This window comes from Naegleria lovaniensis (genome assembly GCF_003324165.1).
Source record: "Naegleria lovaniensis strain ATCC 30569 chromosome Unknown tig033, whole genome shotgun sequence".
NCBI lineage: Eukaryota > Heterolobosea > Eutetramitea > Acrasida > Naegleriidae > Naegleria > Naegleria lovaniensis.
Genome location: NW_025407854.1, coordinates 446,018 through 461,329, shown reverse-complemented (window position 1 = coordinate 461,329; position 15,312 = coordinate 446,018). Strand labels below are relative to the sequence as shown.

Genomic DNA, 15,312 nt, shown 5'->3' with positions numbered 1-15,312 from the left:
GATCATCGGATATATATATGTGTATTAAAAAAATTAGTAATAATAATTATTTCATGAAAACAAGTTGATGGTGAAATTAATGAATTTTATAATATTTCAAACAAAAAAAAATATTAAATTCCAAAACCGTTGTTTTGCCATTGCGTTATCATCAACTTCGGGATCTGATTTTTGAACACACCCAACTCACAAAGTAATCATCAGAAATGAACAAACCAGAAACCTATGAACTTTTTGATCTCGAAGGAGAAATCAAAGTCAAGGCAGAGAAGATTGAAAAGATGCCCAACGCTGCCAATTTTATCGTCAACAAGGAAGATCATACACTAGGAAATATTATTCGGATGCGTTTACATGAAGATAGGAGAGTGTTATTTGCTGGATATAAAATTCCGCATCCACTAGAACACCACATTGAAATTAAAATCCAAACCACAGAAGATAGCGAACCAAGAGAAGCCTTGATGGAGAGTATTGCATCATTGATTCGAAGTTATAATCAAATGAAAAGAGATTTCCTTCAAAGTGTGAAGGAAATTAATCCCGATTATATGCCATATGATTTGCCAGTAGATCATCATGGTGATGAAGATGATGGTGTGGAGGATTAAAATTACTGAATCAGGCTGTCTTTAGAATATGGTGGTGTAAACTACACAACCTGCTACCACCCCATCTCGTCCATATAACATGAACTAGTTTCTTTATGCGTAACTTTCTTTTATTGAAGTTCACTAAATTATGTAGTTTAACTTATTCCAATAAATAAACAGATTTCGACATATCCGTAGTTTGAGAAAACCATTATTTAGCTATTGTGGTTGTAATTTCAACATCCACATAATGAAATCGATCGAGTTTAGGAATGGACAATTTCAAATAGAGCTCTTCCTGTGCCATTTCATGAAACTTGGCAATCCATTTCAATTCATCTTCAATCAATTCCTTGTATGTGCTCTCTTGGTCCTTTCTCTCATTGAGTACATTTTCAATATTCAACAGCCACTTTGGAATTGTGTGTTCTTCCAAATCTTGTTGTTGGATGATTGACGTTGGATCATCTTCTCCAAATATTGTTTCAAAGTTACAATTTCTCATGTTATTTTGTAAAAAACAAAAAGGTTGTACTTTCCAGTGTTTTTCTGTGATCTTCTTAAACTTGGAGCATTCCCATTGTGACAACAAATTGTAATAAACTGTAAGTATTTTCAATAATGTGCTGTCACTTGAAAGATTGTGGATGGCGATATTCTTGTTGATTAAAGTTCGAATGTAAAACTTTCTTCGAATGTTCAAAGCATGGTTGTAATTCTTGACTGCCTCTAATAATTGCCGTCTTGCAGTACCTAAGGCCCCAAGTCGACAATAAAATTCATCGATATTCAGATATTGTTGCAACTCGAGAAGTGATCGATCAAAGCTTGATTGTGTCTCCACAAATTGAATGGCTTGAGTCACAATCTTCTCCATACCGTTGGAACTTCCATACTTGTAATGGATCAGAGATTCCATACCATTCACTCGAGTACGTAAAATACATTTAGCTATGGTGGGCATATCACATTGAGTGGTCTTCGATGTCATCAATTCATCCATATTTTCGACTTGACAACATTGTGAAAGACATTCTTGCATGGGTTTCACAAATTTCATTTCCAAATCAGAAGAACTTGTGGCATACTTGTCATGATTTATCGTGTCAATCATGCAATAAATGAGACATTCCACTAAAAGAGCAAGATCTTGATCAGAGAGAACACCACTTGCTTCCTCTTTCTTTTGGTTCAACAATGTCATGCATTGTTTCATGCAAAGAGCAGACTTCTTTTCTTCCCAAATAAAGTAACATAATTCCCCGAGGTTAAAAAACACATGAATCATGCCATTTCGAACGTGTTCTAACAATTTCTTTGAATGTTGCAATTGTTGCTCAAATTGATGTTTTTTCAACACGTCATACAGCCATACACAAACATCCATCAAATACACATCCATCTTGGAAAAGAGTAAATATTGCTGCAACGATCTTCGTCGACTTTTTTCACGTCTCTCCCGTGCCGTATCCATTCTCAATTTCAAAAGTGAGTTGAGTTTGACAATTTCTAAAGCCAATTCTTCGAGTTCACTTGTCTCGAATCGGTTGCTTTGTGATTCGACTTGTTGTAGAATCAAGAACTTGGAAGCCAATGGGCCATAATATGGATTTTCCTCAATGGGAAAAAGTGGCTCTTCTGCCTCACGTTTTTCCTTTTCCATGTGAAACATATATATTTCAGAAAATGTCATTTGAGAGGTGTCAGTTTTGGGTTTTCTGGTATGGTCATCTCTTCTGCGTTGTAGTAATTGTTCATCCCAATGTGATGGTGAAGGAAGACCGCTCGATTGCAAAGGTAGTGTCGTTGAGGACGGCTCACCTGAGAGGAAGTTCCAATTTTTCATGCCAAGTTCATGTTGGATTCCAAAAGACTGATTGACCTTGTTCTCGTTGTTGGTGTCATCTTGATTGGATGGAAACATTTTTTTTTTTTGCGTCTTGTGGTCAACCTGCGTCCGGGCTAGGCAACGGATCGTTGTGGACAAATAGAAGAGCTCCATGAGATTCAATCGACCACTGTTTTGGATTTACTTGTTGCCTTTGAAACCCTTTGAAATTACCCAAATTATAAAGGGTTTCACTTGTCCTCGACATTAATTGGGATAATCTGGAACTTTCCATGAAGGGAAAGCGATGTTATCGAACGCACAGTAAACCTCTGAACCAATATTAATAAAAAAGTAGCATCATTGGAATCAGCACTCTTCTTCCGTTCGATTATTTAAACTTGTAATCCACAATAATGGATGAGAATTTTGAACAGTGACGCAATCTGTTAGCATACGATTCGAAGTAGAGACAAGTCCCCCGAACTCAAGACTTTCTCCTTTTAAATTCCATTTCAAGCCGCTTGTAACTACCTGCCGACAGGGAATTCCAATTGGAACCAAGGCACAAGTAGATCGCTCCCATTTTGAATTTCTGTAAATTTCATGCCTTCCTGGTGTGAGAACATGAACCAAACTGTATGGTGTAACCAAAATGAATTGGAGTGCATGTTTTTCTGTACTAGTTGTGATAATGGAACGAGTGGTGGTTTGATGATGATAATGATGTTCCTCCTGAGCCACCACCTCTTCCTTCCTGATGGTGAGAGATGGTGAGTTGTTCTCAGGCGAGACCGAAGCTGATGACGAGCACATCCCTGCCATTGCCTCAATATATAGTGTATTGAGGTCACACATTTCTTGATCGAGCCTACCACCGCCTCCAATGATAAAAACTCTATGAAATATGGTACGCATGGGTGGTTGTGTTGGCGGTTGTTTTAGAATATTGGATTTTTCCTCTGCATTCTTGCATGTGGTTCCACTACTAATGGCATCATTCAATATTTTTTCTTTCAAAATGCTGACACATTTCTGTAAATCATTGGAATCTTGTTCTGAGATTTTCATAAGACTTGTTCCTAATTTTGAATAAAACTGTCCAATAATTGGATCCAAAGAATCTAAATCTCCACAAATCACATCTGGAACGTATTGTTTTTGGGAATTTGTTGTCTCTGACCAACCAACACTCATCAAATTGTCCACTTTCCAATCCGTATATTTAAACAATCGATTGGCTCCTCCATCTGCACAAAACTTCCATCGACACGAGTTCCATAAACCTTCAAATAATTCTCTCGGAAATAACTTTTGGTCCAAATACGGCGTATTCAATACAATGAGATGATCCTTATAATAAACTCCATCCTTGGGAGATTCTGTAAGCAAATCCTCTTCTTGAGAGAAGGCAAAATGTACAATGTTGGTTGGTGATTGAATCTGTCTGTAAGAGGAGGAAGTTGCAGTTTTTTCGGAATCCATGAATCGGAGTGATCGTGAGAATGACCTATAAGAAATTAATGCCGATGAATGAGTACAATTATTTTTATCATCACGATGGCCATTCATTGCACGGCAATGAGGAGTGGCTTGGTACAACTTGATGAGATTTTGCTTGTGGTGCACCAACCACCACCGAAATTTAGAAAACAATGCTTTCCGATGAGACGATGTGAGTTTTTTCATTTTTTAATTTTGATTGAAAAAGGCATCACTTTGAAATTCGCAGCAATTCAGTGCATTCAACAACAAGTGCATGTTGTACAATACAATGCATTCCCTTAAAGGCCCCATGCTTCATTTTTTTGCCTCACCTTATTGAAACGTGGTTTTTTAAACTTGTAGGGTTTTCCTTTTTCGGAGTTTAAGAACGCTTCAAAAAAATACCCAAACTCCTCAACTGAAAGATCCGCTGTTGTCGTCGTCGAGCTGAACCACAACAACAAGAAGCATCAAGAAAATGGACACTACCAACACTTCTTCCCCTCCGCTCTTCGAAGGCTCTTCGTCGTTTGTCTCTCGTCATCATCATGAAGAAGATAAAAAACGAACCAAACTGAAAGATGAAGAAGAAGAAGAAGAAAACACAATCATGATTACAACAAACCAATCTTCATCCAATACGAACCCAATGACAACTATTCCGCAAGTACTTGAAGTAACAGGAGTGAATCAACAACAGCAACAACAGAATTCATCGGTTGCTGATTCGTCCTTGCCATCGTCCTCTTCTCCAACAACATTGACTCGAAATTATTCCTCTTCCAATCAACTTCAAGTCAAATACTTGACACATTTGAATACCAAGAATTGGCAAGTGGATTTTAATAATTTTGCACTTGTCGATACTTCAAATATTCAAAATAAGGAATTACTTGAATTTTATGAAAAACAAAATGAAATGGTTGATGAATATGCAAAACTCTACAAGACGAAATTAGAAAGTAGAAATACTGAAGAAGCAGAAACTCAGGACAATGAAGAAGGAAATGAAACAGGAGGAACAACTCATTTCGAAGTTTCAAGCGATGGTGACGATTCGATCAAGAGAAGAAATCCAGTTCAGTCGCCTCAATTTGGAAATGAAGAACACATGTTTGAAACAGAAGAAACAGTGTCACCTGCCATGAAGAAATTAGAAAATATTTGTATTCACTTGTCGTTTTGGGTGAATGTGTGCTTGTTCTTGTTGAAATGTTCAGCAAGTTTATTGAGCGTTTCATTGAGTGTGATCACTTCAGCGATTGACTCTGCTTTGGATTTATTGAGTGGATTAATTATTTACATTACATCGATTATTCGAAAAAAGAAGAACAATATTTATCAGTACCCCATTGGAAGGAATCGTTTGGAGCCATTGGGATTTGTAATTTTTGCGACCTGTATGTGCACAGCATCGTTGCAAATTATTAAGGAAGGTTTGACACAAATTGTGGTAAGTCATTCATGGCACTAGAAGGGAATGGTAGCATCATTTTACACATTCCTTTCTTTTCATTTTTTTTGAATCTTTTTTATTGTCAATTTAATTGATTGGTTACCAATTGTTGTCACACGTAACGTTATTAATTACTTGTTTGTTGAACAAAAATAGACTGGACTCATTACAGGAGAGCCCTATCTCATTCGTGACGATTCTTCAGGAAATGCCAACGTTGAATGGATGTTTGGTATAATGATTTCACAACGAGTTTCCACAATTTTCTATTACTATGGTTTGGGAGTTTTACTTTTAACCATTACTGTGAAATTTATTCTCTTTTTGATTTGTCGACAAGTGAAGCACTCTCCAAGTGTTATTGCCTATGCCTTTGATCATCGAAATGATGTCTTGTCGAATACTGTCCTTGTCATTTCTGTATTTTTGAGCAAAATGTTGTGGTGGTTTGATTCACTGGGTGCTACTATTTTGAGTGTTTACATTATTAAGAGTTGGATTGAAGAATCGATGGAACATAGTAAGTCATTATCACACTTTTCAATAATTTCACACCAATTTTCCATTTTTGAATATTTACATTTTTAAATCCAAAAAAGTTACAAAACTTGTAGGACTAGCTGCCGATTCAGAATATCATCAAAAACTGACTTTCATCGCTCTCAATCACAGTCCTCTCATTACCAAAGTCGACACAGTCCTCGCCTATTACAGTGGCTCGAATATCATTGTTGAAATTGATATTGTCTTGCCAGAAGATACTCCTTTAAAGGAAAGTCATGACGTCGGAGAGTCTCTACAAAAGAAGATTGAATCATTGCCCGATGTAGAACGATGTTATGTCCATATGGATTATGAATATGATCATAGAAAAGATTACGAACACGTGATTAAGGATGAATAAGGTTCAACATTTTACAATAATTTCAACTGTTTACAACACTACAATTCGTTTAATTAAAACTGTCCAATCATCAACACAAAGGAATTGTTCTATCGAACATCAATAACTACCGAACAATTTTGATCTTTTTTGCTTGCACACAGGAAATTCACAAAACCTTATAGTGCTTAGAAAGTAAAGCCGACCTCAGGTTTGAGCTGGTTTATGAAGTATTTGGGTTGTGTGAAGTGCTGAATGGATGTAGTCACCTCATTAGGAAAATGTGTTTTCAACACGTTTAGGCACTGTACTGGACTATATCTCTCTTCTACGTTTTGTTTAACCATATTCTCAATCAGCTCAGCAATGGTCTTATTTGTTTTCTGTGTTACTAAATTCCAGAGTGATTTCTGTTCATCCTTGGTAGTGCGGTTGTGTCCTAGCGAACTGTCAAGTATTTCACAATCATCACCAACCATCAGTTCTTACATCGACAGCCCCAAGGAACATATGTCACTTTTGGGTGATACAATGAAATTTTCTTCACGTTCAGGAGCATTATATCCGGGGGTGCCAGACTTACATATTACCTCCTGTCCATGTTTATCGTAATACTTGCCATCTGTACATGAGCTAAAACGAGTAGCAATTCCATAATCAATAAGATAATAATGCGATCTGTATTCTACAATATTACTTGGCTTAATGTCGTTATGTATGACTTGTTTTTGTTCCAACATTGCTACTTGCACTATTAAATCACATAATGCTTTTATAATTTCATCCCTGCTTGTCATATGTTCAATAACCGTCCCAGCAAGAGTAATGACGGTGTTTTCATTGCTAGATAAAGCAAAGAAAGTGTTAAGCTCATTTCTGTGTTTACATGTCTTGTGAAATATTTTCCAAGTTTGTGAATTGGCCACAATTTCTCCAAGCCATAGTTCAACTGTTGTGTTGCTGACTCCTTTTGTTATCTGTGAGGTAAGATGATAATCTAAATTAAGAATAGCTGTGTTAGGTTGGTCAGTCTTTTTTCTGGATGTTGAAGGTGCCATACTCAAAGGTGATATAGTTTTTAAATACTGCTCCACATCTTTGGTGTTCGGTACTAGATCAGCTCTATAAAGACGTTAAAAGGAGTGACATGATGTTAGCTCGATCTGAACTTGAATAGTGTTGAAAACACCCCATATAATACAAGTCATACTTGAGGGCAAAGGTGGTGGAGACTTTGCAATGAAGAGCATACATGTTACTCTTCTCCATATCATTGGTGATTCCAAGCACAAACAGCTTTGAATGAATTTCATTATAGAGCTGATCCTTGATGAGCATTCGAACGTTTTTCGCAAGAGCCAGACGCATTGAAAAAACCAATTTGACAAAATCTGGATGATCTAAATGGAACGGATAAAGTTCACACTTGTCTTCCCTTAGTATTTTTGTAATCGTTGCATCACTGAATTTCTGAGCTATTATACCGTACACCCTAAAATCTAACAACACTTTCTGCAAAGATTTAGTCAAATTAGAGGTATACAAATAGTTTGGAACCTCGCAGTTACTATTTGCACAAAGCGTTGCATTGCAAAGATAGGTAGCTGTGAATAGATGAGTGTGAGTGAGAAACATTTCAGTAGCTTGATGCAATGAAGGATATGGAAGGGGTGATAGGGCATTCAATATCAAGCCTCTTTCATCTTGCTTCAGTTCAAAATGCTTCTCAACGGCCCGCAGATTTTCGAGTGATCTACTCATTCCATATTCTTGTAATAAATAAATTCAATATCCAGGGCAGAGAGTAAGCACTTGATAGGAGCTGGGTTTTTACATTCATTTTCACCTGGAAATTTAGTTTTTAGGAGTAATGTTTTAGTATAATCGGAGATTGTCCTGGATGGAAGTGTGTTCGTTCTTAAATAAAAAGCAACGACATCAAGAAGCTCTTCTGTTGTTTGTTCCATCAAGGATGATTTTTGTTTTTTGCTTTCCGATTGAGTTTTTCCTTGTTCAAGCTTTCAGATTGAGAGTTCCCATTCTCGTCCTCTCTTGCAGTCGGTTCGTACTCGTCTCTGGGGACTTTGCTGGACATTTCTTATTTTTTTCAAGTGATCTAACACAGCTTGAAAAGAATATAACCTTGGATCATCCAGAACGGAATTTATGTTGAGGCATTGAAGGTCGTTGAAGAAGGTCTGAAATCTTAAAAAGTGTGATTAAGGTTCAATTGTTTGCAGTATAAATAGGTTCATAAAAAATTTAAAAAAATGGCCAACCATCCACACGAAGGTGCTGTGAGAGTGATGCTTGTGAATTGTTCTGTCTGTCCGTTTTTCAATGCTTCTCATCATGATGATGATGATCAAGAGCAAATGATGATGGCTAAACAAGTCCGGACTGTTGAAAATTTATTGAAACAAAAATTTACACTGCAGCAACAAGGAACCAAGAAGTGGTTGGAAAATCGGGAATTGGAATATCCACATTTCTTTCCCATTGAATTTCAGAATGATCAATCATTCGTTTTGAATCACATTGCCAAGTTCGGATATGGCTTGAAATACGCTTCGGATGCGTTGAGAAGGAACCGAGATTTTTTGTTGCAAGTAAAACCTCTCAACCTCTCTCATGTGGCAGAAGAATTGCAAAACGATAAGAGTTTTGTTATGAAAGTCGTTCAACAACAAGGAAAGGCGCTTGAATTTGCTTTGTGCAACCATCAACGAGATAGCGAGGTTGTGTTAGCTGCTGTGAGACAAAATGGTGAAGCGTTGCAATACGTCGATGAACACGAACGAAATAACTGGCAACTAGTTCTTGAAGCTGTTAGGCAAAGCAAGAAAGCACTGCGTTGGGCATCATGTGAGTTGCTTACAAACAAAGATTTCATGTTGAAAGCACTTCAAACAGTATTTCCTGAACTAACATGTTTTGATTGTTCTAACAAAGAAATCATGCTCAAAGTGGTCCAAGAATTTGGATTTTTGTTAAAATTTGCATCTAATGAACTGAAATGTGACAAGGAAGTTGTTTGTAATGCTATCAGAAATGATGCCTTGTCACTCCAATATGCTTCTGAAGATCTGAAGAAATGTGAAGAAATTGTATTGATGGCTGTTGAACAAGACGGAAGAGCGTTGCAATACGCATCTTATCCGAAACAGTATCCACAAATCGTATTGACAGCAGTTAGACAAAACGGAAATGCACTTCAATATGCTTCAAAATCTATCCAACGCAACCCAGAAATTGTTTTGGAGGCAGTTAAACAAAACAGAGCTGCAATTATGTACGCTTCAAACGATCTTAAGGAAAACAAAGAATTCTTGTTAAGAGCTCTTGAAGAAGGATGTTACAAGATTCTTTATAGGATTTCTGACGAACAATTTGTGTTGAAAGCAGTTCAGAGAAATGGTCTCTGTGTAGAATTAGCTAGAGATTTTCGTAGGGACAAACAAGTAATGTTGGCTGCCGTGAAAAATAATGGATATGCGTTATATCACGCTAGTGATGAATTGAAGTTGGACAAGGAACTTGTGACAGAAGCTCTTAAATGCAACGGTTACGTGTTAAACTATAGTGATGAATTGTATCGACAAAGAATGGATTATTGTTATTGTGGTGCTTATTTGACAGCGAATAATAAGGGTAGTATTAATAAGGCCAACCCGCTAGACGACAAAAGAGCTCAAGAGAAGGATATTCTTCAAAAAGCCTTCAATGATTGCAAAAAGGAATCTAACCTTGTCTGTAACGATAATTTATATCAAGCAAAAAGAACAGACCAACCTTTTCATGTTGGAGCGTTTAAAAAGAGAATGCAATAATTACTTTCACTCAACCCAAACATCCTTGCTTTAATAATCACCCTAACCAATTCTGCATTTTAATGATGATGACTATGGTGTACATGATGTTGGTGATGATATCCTTGATTATTAAAATTACCCGTTATAGGTACCACAATATCATCGTCGTCGTCTGATAAGGTATTACTTGACGAGCCCATAAACCCACTATCATCGGATATACTTCTCGTAAGAGCAACATTCACCTTAGTAGTGGAAACATTTCCATGTTGAATAATTTCACCAGAGGAGTTGACAGCAAATAATGCGTGGCCTGCTGTCGAAGTGGTGCACGTGCTATGATCATCAGTTGCTGTATAATAATTTTGACTTTTTTGTGAAGACAAGAAGGGCTTGTCTGCCTCTTTTGTGACATTCTTCTTCTTCTTGCTCGCTCTAGAAAATACTTCTTTCAGTCCTTTCCCAAAATTGAACATGCAAACACAAGTCATGGCCATGAGAATGATTCTTACAAGAAATGCAAAAGCAGCTAATAAACTAAGCCCAATTTTGATTTCGAGTTGGCTCATGGACGAGCCGCCCCATTCTGTCACAATTTCATGTGTGCCAGGTAACCACAATATGATCACTTTGTACAATAAAAAGGAAGGTATAAGGAGAGAGATGAGGAGAAATATAATACATAATAATTTGTGTTCTTGTCGAATACCAAAATAAACAATGAGTGGTTCACTGGAAATAAAATAGTCAGGTACATGATGTAAAAAGTGCACACAAGACTTGTGGTACTTACCTGGCTGATTTGTGGAAATTTTCGTTACCATGTAGCAAAATGTGAAATTATTTGATTCCATAAAAATTTAAAATCGACAATGTGTAACAACTCACCCAGTGAAATCAACAATCCAACTCCGAAAATCGTGTACACCCACCAAAAATCAAAAACTACAAAAAAGAATCTATTGCATTTGGAAATTTCATCATGGTAAAACGTGTGTGACGATATGTCACAACTACTTACCCTAACATGCCAACGTGCAATGAACACACAAAATCAATTTTCAAAACTGCAATAAAAGCATGATACATGTTATAGAGTTGATGAAGAGTCTTACTCGATCCAATTTTTCGATATAACTTCCATCCAAATGAGTTGATCAATGGAATGGAAAGAACTATTTGACAGACTGTACAAGTTGCATTTCCCATTTCACATTCAATCGAATTAATTTTTAACAAACAATCCGTTATTGAGCTAGGATGACAATCAATTTCAAAACAAACCTTCAAAAAATAAAATTAATAAACTCGGAATCATTACAATCAATTCATCAGCTTCTCCTCCCCATGCCAATCCATAAATTAATCGTCCCATCAAAAACAAACTTATCACAATATATGAATAAATCATCATTTTGTTTTCGTTCAAAATTGCGTCTACCGCAAAATAGCACAAACAAAACATGGCCAAAATAGCGACCGAAGCTAAAAAGTACACTGCTGTAGAAGGATCCTTGTCTTGAGAATTTAACACCATTGTCGCAATAGATGTTCCAATAATTGTCATGGTTTGTAATAACGTAAATATTAAGAAGGCTATTGAAAATTTGTTGAATTCTGCATGATGACCAAAAGCAAACCGTAATGGTTTTGGAATGCGTACACGTAAACTCATGATTATTCCGATTATTACAGTAATACTAGTTAATTTATAGTACAAAAAGATACTAATATACTCCGTTCTGAATCAGTTCAGACTCGTTACGAAGAGAGAAAAAAGAATGATGAAGAAAAAGGCTTTTTAATCCGTATGATGATGATGATGAATGATTTCAATAATTTCCAACTCTGAACTGATCAGAGGACTGAAACCAATAATGAAAGAAATAACAGATTGGATGATTGTTGTTCTTTGAATTTCGTTTGAAACACACTGGCTTATTGTTGAGATATATATCTTGATGAATCCAAAATATCTTCGGAAAGTGAGTGGGTGAGCGAATAGCGTTTTTATAATTTTTTTTCTTGTTGCTCGCTTCTCTGACCTTGAAGGTCTTGCCAAAGAAATCATGGTTGATGAATCCCAACTTGTTTTGATCACACCAATCAGACCAATGATAAAAGATGATCATCCAATTAAAACAGAATCATCATTTCATTCTCAACTTCAAAAAAAATGAAATCGTTTTTTCGAAAACGCTCCAAGAATGCCATGCAATCCTCTCAAACGGATCAAAGCCAACATTCCAAAGAAGTAGATCCACAAGATCCACAATCATCTTCTTCTTCTTCCCATCATCATCATGAACATCATAATATTAGTATTACTCCTGCTAATCCACAGTCTTCCTCTTCAGAAGCTGCTGAAAATCATACTCCGACTCTTTCATTGAATTTGGCTTCCATTCCGAATAGTGCATCAAATGCTGTGAGTATTTCTCCCTCTTCATCGTCATCATCGGCTGCTGTATCTCCATCAACCACGAATGTAGAAACGTCGGCATCATCGTCAGGAGGAGTTCAAAAAGGTGTACCAACTTTATCCATTCCTAATAACAATCGTTCTTCTCAAAAAACCATAACATCGCCTAGAAATGTATTTCTCACACCAAAGAATGCTTCTGTATCATCATCATCGACTTCACCTCGTCAATCTCCTACTCCGAGAGTTGGCAATAATAGTCAACTGGTACAACAACAACAACCAAATCATGTAATGGTTTTCAACAAGAAACCACAACCTCCTCATACTGTGCGGCTACAATTAGAAGATTTATTAGCCATCTCGTACAAGCAAAGAACGCGAAAAGAAACTCTTCACGTACAAAAATATATTTTCATCATTGATTTCTCATTTATGGATTCACCAGATGTGTACAATAATGTCAAGAAGGCATACATGTCATATATTCACACAAAAAATCAATCGAATTGGAATATGGGCTCTGAGGGTAGTGGTGCCAATGATTCAAAATTTGAAACAGAAGGAAATATTGTCACTCTCACGATTATGGGCATTAACAAGAATTCCATTCAACCTTTGTGGACCTCTGACAATGAAAAATTATTTGAATTGCATTACATGCAAGGAATGATTCGACCTGAAAATTTCAAAACTTTAAATCCACAATATTTCTTGAGTCCAAAGAACGTTATTGATTGTTGCGAATATTTAGATAATAATTCTAATTTTATTATGAACTCAAATCCCTATGAAGACTATCAAGATATTGTAAATTTAGATCAACTTGCTCAATTCATTTTGAAAAGTTTACCTGTTTGTGACATTAATATCATGACTTGCTATCTCGAAAAAGCGAATACTCGTGTATCAATATCTCAACTCATCATGTACGAATTAGAAAGACTTCTTCAAAATTCAACCAATTCACTGCATATTGATATCGTGAAAATGTCTACAAATTCGGATGTGGGAGTTTTATCAGTGCCTCCTCCATATTACAATGGTTCAACATTTACTGGTATGAATTATGGTGATCGAGTGATCTTTGACAATTTGGAACAATTTTTGAGGAAAATTAGACAACGGAAAAATGTTGACTTTTCATTTGTGATTGGCATTGGAAAGGTAGGTTTGTGTGATTGATTATTATTGTTTTTCGATTCATTCAACTATGTATTATTTCTATGACCCATTGTTATATCATTCAATGATACCGATTTTTGTTTTTTGACGTATCAGAGTGATGTTGTCAACACCAATAAGGAATTTGAATATCAAGTAGCAAAATGTTTCTCCCTTTGCACTGCCGATCCAAAATTAAGAACCTATTCCATTTCATTATTTGACGAAATGGCCCATGCCAATCCACTCACCGATTACATTTATCAAGTGTAGTTAAATGATGTATAATAATTATTATTAATTATTGAACAATACTCGAGATTACAAAAAAAAATGCTCAACAACAACTCTTTGGAAGGCATGAAGGATCATGATGATCAAGGATCCGATCAACCGCATGAGACCAACCACAACATGGATACCATCAATACCGAAGATATGAACCAAGAACAAGTAATAAACGATACGGATTGCTCATCCATCAGTGATGATGAATTATTGGATATGGATACCGACTGGTCCAATCACAATGATCATCATGAAGATCATGAAGAATCATTGTATCAAGATCAACATCCACGAAGATATATTCAAAAATTTATATTAGGAAATAATAGATCTGAATTTTACCATCCCTATGATATGGTCGTGGATCAACATCAAGAATTGATTTTTATTTGTGATTCTGGACATCACGCCATTCAAGTATATGATCTGTCCACTTACAAGTTTTTGAAAAGTATTGACCTTGCAAGTGATACTCCGTTTTATATTGATTATGATCCTATAGAATCTGCAATTGTTTTTGGAAGTAATAGCCACTGTTTGTACAAGTATTCAGTGTTTGGCAAGTTGATTTGGAAAGTAGGAAAATATGGAGATGGTAATGGAGAGTTTTCACTGCCATCAGGAGTGTATATTGACAGCAAAGAGAAATTAATTTATTTATGTGATCAAGACAACCATAGAATTCAGGTACTGAACTCTCATGGAGAGTATGTTCGCCAATTTGGAGTGTATGGCCGTGCACCTGGGCAATTCAATGGCCCTCGTAATATTACAGCCTCTCTCGATGGACAATTAATCATCACTGATCGAAACAATCATCGTGTGCAAATTTTCACAAAGAATGGTCAATTTGTGAAAACATTTGGAAGTTACGGTTGTGGTCATGGTCAATTTAATGAACCATGTTCAGTGTTGGTGGAACCGAAAACTGGTAATATCTATGTGAGTGATTCATTTAATGATAGAATTCAGGTTTTCAGCTCTAATGGAGATTATATTGAATGTATTGAGGGTGGATTGGATTATCCTTTGGGAATTTCTCTGAATGCCAAAAACGGAGACTTGCTGGTCTCAGAATATTCAAGGTAAGGGTTGTCAGAATCTGTGACTTTTGTTGTTAATCCAAAAAAATTTCCTTTTTCTGTCCTTTTCTGTCACAGATGCCGAGTCGTAATTTTGAAAGATACCAAATTTGAATCGAGAATGGAAGAACATTTTAAGAGACAAATGCTGTATTGTGTGAAGAATCTCAATAACGATATTGACATTGTAAGCCAAATTTTGGAGAAGGAAGAGTAGTAATTCTTGCCATTAATCACATTTGTATCGACCCACATTTTTCCCTCAGACGCTCGAATTTGCAACGCATATTTTTCACAAA

General features: G+C 36.2%; 9 protein-coding genes across 9 annotated transcripts; 5 read left to right on the top strand and 4 right to left on the bottom strand.

Moving 5' to 3' along the window:
* Nucleotides 1-206: 206 nt before the first annotated feature.
* Nucleotides 207-611, top strand: C9374_008294 (uncharacterized protein; the record flags this gene model as incomplete). The annotated part of the gene is made up of 1 exon (XM_044698354.1): nucleotides 207-611. The coding sequence occupies one exon, from the start codon at nucleotides 207-209 to the stop codon at nucleotides 609-611; it is 405 nt and encodes a 134-aa protein (XP_044545917.1).
* A 193-nt stretch (nucleotides 612-804) lies between these two features.
* Nucleotides 805-2,517, bottom strand: C9374_008293 (uncharacterized protein; the record flags this gene model as incomplete). Its single annotated transcript, XM_044698353.1, has 1 exon — nucleotides 805-2,517. The coding sequence occupies one exon, from the start codon at nucleotides 2,515-2,517 to the stop codon at nucleotides 805-807; it is 1,713 nt and encodes a 570-aa protein (XP_044545916.1).
* A 273-nt stretch (nucleotides 2,518-2,790) lies between these two features.
* On the bottom strand, nucleotides 2,791-4,110 carry C9374_008292 (uncharacterized protein; the record flags this gene model as incomplete). The annotated part of the gene is made up of 1 exon (XM_044698352.1): nucleotides 2,791-4,110. The coding sequence occupies one exon, from the start codon at nucleotides 4,108-4,110 to the stop codon at nucleotides 2,791-2,793; it is 1,320 nt and encodes a 439-aa protein (XP_044545915.1).
* A 274-nt stretch (nucleotides 4,111-4,384) lies between these two features.
* On the top strand, nucleotides 4,385-6,266 carry C9374_008291 (uncharacterized protein; the record flags this gene model as incomplete). The annotated part of the gene is made up of 3 exons (XM_044698351.1): nucleotides 4,385-5,359; nucleotides 5,519-5,882; nucleotides 5,962-6,266. 3 exons carry the CDS (start codon nucleotides 4,385-4,387, stop codon nucleotides 6,264-6,266), a joined length of 1,644 nt encoding a protein of 547 aa, XP_044545914.1.
* Nucleotides 6,267-6,730: 464 nt separating this feature from the next.
* On the bottom strand, nucleotides 6,731-8,006 carry C9374_008290 (uncharacterized protein; the record flags this gene model as incomplete). The annotated part of the gene is made up of 2 exons (XM_044698350.1): nucleotides 6,731-7,367; nucleotides 7,456-8,006. The coding sequence occupies 2 exons, from the start codon at nucleotides 8,004-8,006 to the stop codon at nucleotides 6,731-6,733; spliced, it is 1,188 nt and encodes a 395-aa protein (XP_044545913.1).
* Nucleotides 8,007-8,515: 509 nt separating this feature from the next.
* Nucleotides 8,516-10,075, top strand: C9374_008289 (uncharacterized protein; the record flags this gene model as incomplete). The annotated part of the gene is made up of 1 exon (XM_044698348.1): nucleotides 8,516-10,075. One exon carries the CDS (start codon nucleotides 8,516-8,518, stop codon nucleotides 10,073-10,075), a length of 1,560 nt encoding a protein of 519 aa, XP_044545912.1.
* Nucleotides 10,076-10,134: 59 nt separating this feature from the next.
* Nucleotides 10,135-11,594, bottom strand: C9374_008288 (uncharacterized protein; the record flags this gene model as incomplete). Its single annotated transcript, XM_044698347.1, has 4 exons — nucleotides 10,135-10,789; nucleotides 10,942-11,016; nucleotides 11,079-11,244; nucleotides 11,342-11,594. 4 exons carry the CDS (start codon nucleotides 11,592-11,594, stop codon nucleotides 10,135-10,137), a joined length of 1,149 nt encoding a protein of 382 aa, XP_044545911.1.
* A 639-nt stretch (nucleotides 11,595-12,233) lies between these two features.
* On the top strand, nucleotides 12,234-13,916 carry C9374_008287 (uncharacterized protein; the record flags this gene model as incomplete). Its single annotated transcript, XM_044698346.1, has 2 exons — nucleotides 12,234-13,646; nucleotides 13,761-13,916. The coding sequence occupies 2 exons, from the start codon at nucleotides 12,234-12,236 to the stop codon at nucleotides 13,914-13,916; spliced, it is 1,569 nt and encodes a 522-aa protein (XP_044545910.1).
* A 60-nt stretch (nucleotides 13,917-13,976) lies between these two features.
* C9374_008286 (uncharacterized protein) lies at nucleotides 13,977-15,230 on the top strand (the record flags this gene model as incomplete). Its single annotated transcript, XM_044698345.1, has 2 exons — nucleotides 13,977-15,016; nucleotides 15,092-15,230. 2 exons carry the CDS (start codon nucleotides 13,977-13,979, stop codon nucleotides 15,228-15,230), a joined length of 1,179 nt encoding a protein of 392 aa, XP_044545909.1.
* Between the last annotated feature and the right edge of the window lie 82 nt (nucleotides 15,231-15,312).